Below are 11,038 nucleotides of genomic sequence, written 5' to 3'. Positions count from 1 at the left end.
AAAATAGCCACTCCATAGACCAATATTTCACTGGATGTATAAATGCCGACATAATGCTCATTTTCTAATCGATTAAACATTTGATCTTAATACAATTTTATGTTCCCCAAACTAAAATGTTACGTTTTGTTGACTTTACCCTTTGCCAAAGTTTTTTTTAAAAATAGCTTTGTTTAGGAGTGCAAAGGCAAATTGAGTTATTGCACACGCACACTTCAGAGTAGATGTTCCCTAACAGAAACATGCACATGAATGCTAGAACGCGCAAATAGGATTGTGCTTGGTTTTGCCCATCTCCATGCCTGTTCTGCCCAATATGACTAATTTGTTCTGTTTGAAACGACGGACTGTCATCTATCTTGGTTTAGTTATAAACATCTTTGGCCACTCTGTCCTGGAGTGGGAGGGGTCAGAGTCCAAATGTGCATTCGGGCACTTTGATTGGGGGCAACCAGGAAGCCAAGAGAAATCACACTAACCGGACTGTGGGGAAAGTCACAGGCATGGGCTTTTTAAAAATGTTCTTTCACTTCCATCAAATCTAACAAAAAGCTTTTAATTGCTACCAGCAAAAGCTGACAAACTGTTGTGTATAGAAGAGCACTGCAGACTTCTTTGGTTTTCAGCCTCTGGTTTTACCCGCACTCCTGTTGGGATACAAAACACACAGAGAAAATGGCAAAATTTGAGGGGGAAGGACTGCCCCCCAAAATGCAGGAGAACCAAGGTGAAGAGGAGCTCAAAGAAGATATTGATGAATCCTAAGCCAAGCAGGATGCAAGATGTTGCAAGTTTAGAGGAAAAGCTAAATGAAGGTTCACAAATGTGTACAACACCTCATTGAAAGACTACAAAGACTTCACCATGACCAACAATTATTGAAAGGAGATGGATGAAATAGAAGATTGAGAGATACGTTAGACTGAGAAAGAAAATGAAGGGGAAGAGTGGGGATGCATTAGAAATACAAATACTCACCACACTGTCCTGGCTGTCTGGCTAACTGTCCAAAGGTAAAGACAACTTCTACTGTAAATAAACCTTCTCTAGCCTAGATCACTACCCAGTGGGCAAAACCCGGTTGAAAATACTTATGACTATTTTTATGATATTTATATATTTTTTATTTATTTTATTTCACCTTTATTTAACCAGGTAGGCTAGTTGAGAACAAGTTCTCATTTACAACTGCAACCTGGCCAAGATAAAGCATAGCAGTGTGAACAGACAACACAGAGTTACACATGGAGTAAACAATAAACAAATCATTAACACAGTAGGAAAGACAGCAGAAGAGCAGAAAAGTAAATAAATAAAAACAGTATGGGGATGAGGTAGGTAAATTGTGTGGGCTATTTACCGATGGACTATGTACAGCTGCAGTTATCGGTTAGCTGCTCAGATAGCAGATGTTTAAAGTTGGTGAGGGACATAAAAGTCTCCAACTTCAGCGATTTTTGCAATTCGTTCCAGTCACAGGCAGCAGAGAACTGGAAGGAAAGGCAGCCAAATGAGGTGTTGGTTTTAGGGATGATCAGTGAGATACACCTGCTGGAGCGTGTGCTACGGGTGGGTGTTGCCATCGTGACCAGTGAGCTGAGATAAGGAGGAGCTTTACCTAGCATGGACTTGTAGATGACATGGAGCCAGTGGGGGTGGCGACGAATATGTAGCGAGGGCCAGCCGACTAGAGCATATAGGTCGCAGTGGTGGGTTGTATAAGGGGCTTTAGTAACAAAACGGATGGCACTGTGATAAACTGCATCCAGTTTGCTGAGTAGAGTATTGGAAGCTATTTTGTAGATGACATCGCCGAAGTCGAGAATCGGTAGGATAGCCAGTTTTACTAGGGTAAGTTTGGCGGCATGAGTGAAGTAGGCTTTTGTAACGGTTTTCTTTAGGTGAAGTAGAGGCGGACCAAAATGCAGCGTGGTTGTTATTCATTGTACTTTAATAAAGAAACTGTACACGAATAAACTAACAAAACAACAAACGTGCGAAAACCTAAAACAGTCCTATCTGGTGCAAAACACAGAGACAGGAACACTCACCCACCAACACACAGTGAAACCCAGGCTACCTAAATATGGTTCCCAATCAGAGACAATGACTAACACCTGCCTCTGATTGAGAACCATATCAGGCCAGACATAGAAATAGACAAACAAGACATCCAACATAGAATGCCCACTCAGATCACACCCTGACCAACCAAAACATAGAAACATACAAAGCAAACTATGGTCAGGGTGTGACAGCTTTGTTGCAGAATAGAAAGCCGACTCTAGATTTGATTTTAGATTGGAGATGTTTGATATGAGTCTTGAAGGAGGTTTACAGTCTAGCCAGACACCTAGGTACTTATAGATGTCCACATATTCTAGGTCGGAACCATCCAGGGTGGTGATACTAGTCGGGCGTGCGGGTGCAGGCAGCGAACGGTTGAAAAGCATGCATTTGGTTTTACTAGCGTTTAAGAGCAGTTGGAGGCCACGGAAGGAGTGTTGTATGGCATTGAAGCTCGTTTGGAGGTTAGATAGCACAGTGTCCAAGGAAGGGCCAGAAGTATACAGAATGGTGTCGTTTGCTTAGAGGTGGATCAGGGAATCGCCCGCAGCAAGAGCAACATCATTGATATATACAGAGAAAAGAGTCGTCCCGAGAATTGAACCCTGTGGCACCCCCATAGACTGCCAGAGGACCGGACAACATGCCCTCCGATTTGACACACTGAACTCCGTCTGCAAAGTAGTTGGTGAACCAGGCGAGGCAGTCATTAGAAAAAATGAGGCTATTGAGTCTGCCGATAAGAATACGGTGATTGACAGAGTCGAAAGCCTTGACCAGGTCGATGAAGACGGCTGCACAGTACTGTCTTTTATCGATGGCGGTTATGATATCGTTTAGTACCTTGAGCTTGGCTGAGGAGCACCCGTGACCGGCTCGGAAACCAGATTGCACAGCGGAGAAGGTACGGTGGGATTCGAGATGGTCAGTGATCTGTTTGTTGACTTGGCTTTCGAAGACCTTAGATAGGCAGGGCAGGATATAGGTCTGTAACAGTTTGGGTCCAGGGTGTCTCTCCCTTTGAAGAGGGGGATGACTGCAGCAGCTTTCCAATCCTTGGGGATCTCAGGCGATATGAAAGAGAGGTTGAACAGGCTGGTAATAGGGGTTGCAACAATGGCGGCGGATAGTTTCAGAAATAGAGGGTCCAGATTGTCAAGCCCAGCTGATTTGTACGGGTCCAGGTTTTGCAGCTCTTTCAGAACATCTGCTATCTGGATTTGGGTAAAGGAGAAGCTAGGGAGGCTTGGGCGAGTAGGAGTGGGGGGGAGGAGCTGTTGGCCGAGGTTGGAGTAGCAGGAGGAAGGCATGGCCAGCCATTGAGAAATGCTTGTTGAAGTTTTTGATTATCATGGATTTATCGGTGGTGACCCTGTTACCTAGCCTCAGTGCAGTGGGCAGCTGGGAGGAGGTGCTCTTGTTCTCCATGGACTTTAGTGTCCCAGAACTTTTTGGAGTTAGAGCTACAGGATGCAAATTTCTGCTTGAAAAAGCTGGCCTTTGCGTTCCTGACTGAGTGTATTGGTTCCTGACTTCCCTGAACAGTTGCATATCGCGGGGACTATTCGATGCTATTGCAGTCCGCCACAGGATTATTTGTGCTGGTCGAGGGCAGTCAGATCTGGAGTGAACCAAGGGCTATATCTGTTCTTAGTTCTGCATTTTTTGAACGGAGCATGCTTATCTAAGATGGTGAGGAAGTTACTTTTAAAGAAGGACCAGGCATCCTCAACTGACGGGATGAGGTCAATATCCTTCCAGGTAACCCGGGCCAGGTCGATTAGAAAGGCCTGCTCGCAGAAGTGTTTTAGGGAGCGTTTGACAGTGATGAGGGGTGGTCGTTTGACTGCGGACCCGTAGTGGATACAGGCAGTGATCGCTGAGATCCTGATTGAAGACAGCGGAGGTGTATTTGGAGGGCCAGTTGGTCAGGATAACGTCTATGAGGGTGCCCTTGTTTACAGATTTAGGGTTGTACCTGGTGGGTTCCTTGATGATTTGTGTGAGATTGAGGGCATCTAGCTTAGATTGTAGGACGGCCGGGGTGTTAAGCATGTCCCAGTAATGGTCACCTAACAGTACAAGCTCTGAAGATAGATGCATGGCAATCAATTCACTTATGGTGTCCAGGGCACAGCTGGGGGCAGAAGGTGGTCTATAACATGCGGCAACGGTGAGAGACTTGTTTCTGGAAAGGTGAATTTTAGAAGTAGAAGCTCGAATTGTTTGGGCACAGACCTGGATATTAAGACAGAACTTCTAATGTTAACATGCATGAAACCAAGGCTTTTACGGTTACAGAAGTCAACAAATGAGAACGCCTGGGGAATGGGAGTGGAGCTATGTGCTGCAGGGCCTGCATTAACCTCTCTCTACATCACCAGAGGAACAGAGGAGGAGTAGGATAAGGGTACGGCTAAAGGCTATAAGAACTGGTCGCCTAGTGCGTTCGGAACAGAGAGTAAAAGGAGCAGGTTTCTGGGTGAGGAAGAATAGATTCAAGGCATAATGTACTGTACAGACAAGGGTATGGTAGGATGTGAATACAGTGGAGGTGAACCTAGGCATTGTGTGACGATGAGACAGGTTTTTTATCATTTAGACCATGTGAGGTCACCGCATGTGTGGGAGGTGAAACAAAATGGCTAGCTGAGGCATATTGAGCAGGGCTGGAGGAGTGAAATAAGACTATCACTAACCAAAACAGCAGTGGACAAGACATATTGACTTTAGGGAGAGGCATGCGTAGCCGAGTGATCATAGGGACCCGTGGGTAGCTAGGCGAGCTGGAGACACAGCGATTCAGACGGGCCGGGGTTAGCAGGCTAGCAGAAGGGCCTTAGGGGGACGTCGCGATGGAAGAAGTCTGTTGCAGCCCCCTTGGACGGTTACGTCGGCAGACCAGTCGTGTTGGATCGGCAGGGCTCACTGTAGGCAGTAAAAGGGTCCAGGCCAATTGGCAAAATAGGTATTGTAGCCCAAGAAATTGGCTGATGGTCCTCCTCAGCTAACAGTCCGATATGCTCTAGACAGCTAGCGGGCCGCGGCTAGCAGGCTAGGTGATGGGCCTTCAGGGGAAGTCGTGACGGTGGAGCCTATTGAAACCCCTCGGGCGGATTACGTCGGTGGACCAGTAATGATGGAATCGGAGTCGGCAGTAAAAAGGGTCCAGGCCAATTGGCAAAATATGTATTGTAGCCCAATGAGTGGCTGATGGACCTCTTCAGCTAGCTGGGAGATGGGCCTAGCGCAAGGCTAGTTCCAGGCTCACTGGTGCTTGCTTTGGGACAGAGACGGTTGCCACTCGGATAGCAGCTAGCGAGCTGCGATGATCCAGGTGAAAAGGTTCAGAGCTTGCGGTAGGAAACCGGAGATGTGGAGAAAAAGCAGTCCGGTATGCGCTGGGTTGAATTGTGCTGTGCAGACTGACAGGAGTTGAACGGGCTACGGTTAGCTAATGACCGCTAGCAGTGGCTAACTGACTACTAGCTAGTTAGCTGGCTAGCTTCTGTTGGGGGTTCCGTTTCTAAAGTATAGAAAATAGCAGATCCATACCACATTAGGTGAGGCGGGTTGCAGGAGAGTATGTTGAAATTGAGGTTAAAAATATAAAAAATATATACTGAATATATACGAAGGAAAAAAATAACAAGACAAAGACATCTGAACTGCTACGCCATCTTGGATGAACTGCAGTTCAGTCACAGTGGGTACAACATCTCCAATGCACTTCTTTATAAACTCACTCACCGAGGCAGATTATAGGGCGATGTTGTTCTTTGATGCTGACCGGAACATAGTCCAGGCCGTGTGATCAAAACAATCTTGAAACGTGGATTCCGATTGGTCAGACCAGCTTTGAATGGTTCTAGTCACTGGTACATCCTGTTTGAGTTTCTGCCTATTAGATGGTAGGAGCAAGATGGCATTGTGGTTGGATTTGCTGAAGAGAGGGTGGAGGAGGGCTTTGTATGCATCGTGGAAGTTAGAGTAGCAGTGCTAGAGTATATTACCCCTGCACGTAGTGCAATCAATATGCTGATATAATTTAGGTAGCCTTGTTCTCAAATTTGCTTTGTTTAAATCCCCAGCTACAATAAATGCAGCCTCAGTTTACATAGAGTCCAGTGAAGTTCCTTGAGCGCCGTCTTGGTGTCTGCTTGAGGGGGAATGTACACAGCTGTGACTATAACTGACGAGAATTCTCTTGGGATGTAAAATGGCCAGCATTTGATTGTAAGGAATTCTAGGTTGGGTGACCCGAACGACTTGAGTCCCTGTATGTTGTTATGATTACACCACGAGTCGTTAATCATGAAACATACACCCCCACCCTTCCTCTTCCCAGAGGGGTGTTTATCTCTGTCGGCGCGATGCATGGAGAAGCCTGGTGGCTGAACCGATTCCGACAACATATCCCGGGAGAGACATGTTTCTGTGAAACAGAGAATGTTACAATCTCTGATGTCTCTCTGGAATGCGACCCTTGCTCAAATTTCTTATACCTTGTTGTCAAGAGACTGGACATTGACGAGTAGTATACCCGGGAGCGGTGGGCGAGATGTGCATGTCTATGGAGCCTGAACAAGAGGCCGCTCCGTCTGCCTCTTTTCAGCGGCGCCATTGTTTTAGGTCGGCTTCTGGGGTTAGATCCATTGTCCTGGGTGGTGGTTCGAACAGAGGATCCGCTCCATCAATCAGGCCTTTAAGGTAGAGTGGCCCGATGGAAGCCACTCCTCAGTAGAAGGCACTTGACATCCCGCTTGGAGTTTGCCAAAAGGCACCTGAAGTCTCTCAGACCATGAGAAACAAGATGCTCTGGTCTGATGAAATCAAGATTGAACTCTTTTGCCCCAATGCCAAGAGTCACATCTGGAGCAAATCTGCCACCACCCCTTCGGTGAAGCATGGTGGTGGCAGCATCATGCTGTGGGGATGTTTTTCAATGGCAGGGAATGGGAGACTAGTCAGGATCTAGGCAAAGATGAACAGAGCAAAGTACATTTTACATTACATTTAAGTCATTTAGCAGACGCTCTTATCCAGAGAGATCCTTGATGACAACCTGCTCCAGAACAATCAGGACCTCAGAGTGTGGTGAAGAGTCACCTTCCAACAGAACAATGACCCTATGTACATAGCCAAGACAACGCAGAAGTTTCTTCAGGACAAGTCTCTGAATGTCCTTTATTGGCCCATCCAGAGACTGGACTTGTACCTGATCGAACATCTCTGGAGAGACCGGAAAATAGCTGTGCAGAAAATCTCCCCATCCAACCTAACTTGGATTCTCCTAATATTGGGAAAATTCCCCAAACACAAGATTTCCAAGCTTGTAGCGTAATACCCAAGAAGATTCTATGCTGTAATCGCTGCCAAAGGTGCTTCAACAACGTACTGAGTAAATGGTCTGAATACTTATGTAAATGTGATATTTCACATTCTATTTGTAATGAATTTGGAACAATTCTGTTTTTGCTTTGCCATTATGGGCTATTGTGTGTAGATTGATGAGGGGAAAAAACTATTTATTAAATTTTTGAATTAGGCTGTAAGGTAACAAAATGTGGAAAAAGTGAAGGGTCAGAATACTTTCCGAAGGCACTATATATGTGATGTATAAGTAAATAGCGTTGACTCATAAAGTATGTATGTCGTGAATGTGATCACTTTCAACATGTCTGTTTCTTTTCTCCCGCAGAATGTGAGAGATGTGACCAACCGTCCACTCACTGAGTTCATGGCTCCCTGTATTGACTCCCTCCCACCGCTGGCTTTCACCAATCGGAGGCCTATACCAACCATGTTATATCCCCCCTCTCCATTGGCCATACGCGCTCAGGATGCACAGCGGTTCATTGTATTTTCATACTTTGTCCCTGCTGAGTGCCCAGTTGCCACAGAGGCCACAGCAGATGTATCTACTGGTAAAAGAGAGGACTTATTGACAGATACACATCTTTCCTCAATGCTGCATCGATACCTGCCACACTTCTTGAATGATGACTCCATTCCACCACAGCAGACAGTAGAGGGAACCACTGAGCTCTCAGTTGCTCCAGTGGCAATATCTAATATAAAGGAAGAGGACAGATTCTATCCTTTCTCCCTCCCACCACTTGCTCAGCGGTTCGTTGGCAATTCATTCAGAAGTCTTCCTTCAGTGCTGCCTCCATGCCTGCCACCAATCTTTGACGATGACTTCATGCCTCCAGAGCAGACAGTAGAGGATGCCTATGAGGTCTCAGGTGCTACAGAGAACACTTCAGGCACAGCTACTGGTGATGGAGTGGACAGATCAACAGCTAAATGCCCTGTCCCAATGCTGCCTCCAAGTCTGCCACCTGTCTTTGACAATGACTACAAACTGCCAGAGGAGGCAGTAGAGGGAACCAACAAGTGTCCAGTCGCCAGTGAATCTGCCGCTTCCGTGTCCGCTGTCCTCCAAGAGGAGTTTTCAGCTGATAAGAGTCTTCCTGCACCCGCAGCACTGCCTCTAAGGCTGCCCTGCACCCACAGCATTGACCACAAACAGCTATGGGAGAAAGTTGAGGACAACACAGAGTTCTCAGTAGACAAAGAAGCAACTGTTGCCATTTACACTTGGGAAGATAAAAGTCCTTCAGTTCTGCCATGCATCCACAACAACAACGACCACCAACTACCAGAGGAGACAGTTGAGGACAACACAGAGTGCTCAGTTGACACCGAGGCAAGTGCAGTTGCATCCACTGTCAAGAGAGAGGAACTGACAGGTGATAAAAGCCCTGTCCGAGCAATCCATGACAAGGACCACAAGGAGCCAGAGCAGAAAGTGAAGGGCCCTAGTGAAGAGGTGGATCTCTGCCCTCACACTCACCAGCTGGACCCAGATGTTAACTTAACTCTGGCAACCCGCAATGATGAACCCAGGACCTGGACCCTGGAAGAGGCAAAGGTAGGTGTCCTATTTTACACTACTACTTTATAGGGATGGGGGTCAGTTCCATTTCAATTCAAAGCATTGAAGAGAATTGAAATTTTAGAGTTCTTCTTGAATTGACCCCAACCTTGCTGCTCTTTGCTCATAGTATGAAACATCACCCCTCACTAGAGTTAACATTTGTATTACTTTTAGTATGGACCCAGGAAGAACATCTATGGGTATTTAAAAATATAATGGGAATACAAAAAAAACAAGGGACCTTAATTACTGTCCTCCAAATTGTGTGCCCCATGAGGTCATCATTGTATGTCGATCACTCAAATGTGTATTGAATGTGACACATTGGAACAATATTACATCTAGAGTCAATGTCTTCCTGTTAGGATTATTGGATAGGCCTTGAAATTGAGAGTGAAGAGAGGAGCGTCACTGAGGAGGTGAGCCCGAGGGAGGGATTGAAGCGTGGGGCGGACTGTGCCCATTCCAAGAGCTCCAATGGGATGGCTTCATCAGAGAGAGCAGAGACCATCCTTGGAAGAGTGGGCTTTCTGGTCATGAACCACATGCAGAAAATCCCATTTTTGAAGATGAAGGAAAAAGAGAAAAATAAGAATCTACATAAGAAGTTGAAAGATGACGAGAAAGAGAGAAAGGAGAAGAAAAACAAGGAGGAGGAGAACAAAAAGAGGGAGAAGAAAGAGATGAATGAGAGAGAGAAAGAGCAGAAGAAAGTCATGAAGGCTGAGAAAAAGAGGGAGAAGTTAGAACAGAAAAAGAGAGAGAAGGAAAGAAAAGAGAAGGAAAAGGCAGAGAAAAAGAGGTTAGAGGGGCTGATGAAGATACATAATGACATGATGAAAGACAGGATTAAGAAAGAGAAGAAGTGTTCTGAGGAGCTGAAAAAGAGAGAGAAAGCTCAAGCTGAGTTCTTGGAGATGGAGAGAAAGATTCAAGAAAAGGAGGAGAAGAAGAGAGAAAAGAGGAGGAAAGAGGAGAGGAAGAGACTAGAGAAGAAGAAAAAGAGGGAGCCAGCTGGAGGTGGAACTGAGAGGGTGATAGAAGAGCAGGGAAAGGATGAAAGCTTGAAGATGGATGAGTAGACTGGGTATTAGAGAGAGAGAGAGCAGGGTGGGATACTGTATTTTTGCATGCAATGAAAAATGCAATAAAAAAATCTATAAAAAAGGTTTACTCTCTGTTTGATTTTTGTCAAGGCATACTGTATAACACAGTATAAACACACAATGTTTACATTTCACAAATCTGGGGAGTGTTGCAACTGTTAAAATGTTGAATTCCAAATCTACCTGATGGAGCGGAGCTATTCTGAGATGAGGAGGACGGAAAGGGAGGGGGAATAGATGGAGGGTAGAGCAGAGTTTGTTAGAGAGGGGGAATAGATGGAGGGTAGAGCGGAGTTTGTTAGAGAGGGAAATTGATAGAGGGGAATATGATGAAGGGAAGATGATAGAGAGGAATATGATAGAGAGGAATACGATAGAGAGGAATACGATAGAGAGGAATATGATAGAGTGGAATATGATAGAGAGGAATATGATAGAGAGGAATATGATAGAGAGGAATATGATAGAGGGGAATACGATAGAGAGGAATATGATAGAGTGGAATACGATAGAGAGGAATATGATAGAGAGGAATATGATAGAGAAGAATTTGATAGAGTGGAATACGATAGAGAGGAATATGATAGAGAGGAATATGATAGAGAGGATTATGATAGAGTGGAATACGATAGAGAGGAATACGATAGAGAGGAATAGGATAGAGAGGAATATGATAGAGGGGAATATGATAGAGTGGAATACGATAGAGAGGAATACGATAGAGAGGAATATGATAGAGAGGAATATGATAGAGAGGAATATGATAGAGAGGAATATGCTAGAGAGGAATATGATAGAGGCACATGATAGTGGGGAATATTAAGGCAGTATGAAATAGAGGAATATGATAGATGGATACAATAGAGAGGTATTTGACAGAGGAATATGATATAGAGGAATGTAATAAGAGGGGAATATGATA

The 11,038-nt window shown here is 45.2% G+C and overlaps 1 protein-coding gene across 1 annotated transcript; it reads left to right on the top strand.

Annotated features, from left to right (window-relative positions):
- Positions 1-458: 458 nt before the first annotated feature.
- LOC135572563 (protein split ends-like) lies at positions 459-10,147 on the top strand. Its single transcript, XM_065020774.1, has 3 exons — positions 459-1,013; positions 7,769-9,004; positions 9,376-10,147. The coding sequence occupies exons 2-3, from the start codon at positions 7,808-7,810 to the stop codon at positions 10,090-10,092; spliced, it is 1,914 nt and encodes a 637-aa protein (XP_064876846.1). The 5' UTR covers positions 459-1,013; positions 7,769-7,807; the 3' UTR covers positions 10,093-10,147.
- Positions 10,148-11,038: the final 891 nt, after the last annotated feature.

The sequence above is a fragment of the Oncorhynchus nerka genome, linkage group LG2 (genome assembly GCF_034236695.1).
Source record: "Oncorhynchus nerka isolate Pitt River linkage group LG2, Oner_Uvic_2.0, whole genome shotgun sequence".
Lineage (NCBI taxonomy): Eukaryota > Metazoa > Chordata > Actinopteri > Salmoniformes > Salmonidae > Oncorhynchus > Oncorhynchus nerka.
Note: the sequence above shows the minus strand (reverse complement) of the source record. Positions and strands in the feature narration are given on the sequence as shown.

Bases quoted from the DNA above. Each gene is read 5' to 3' on its own strand.
- LOC135572563 (XM_065020774.1), top strand. From the start codon at position 7,808: ATGGCTCCCTGTATTGACTCCCTCCCACCGCTGGCTTTCACCAATCGG. The intron at 9,005-9,375 runs GTAGGTGTCCTA...TCTTCCTGTTAG, and splicing joins GGACCCTGGAAGAGGCAAAG to GATTATTGGATAGGCCTTGA.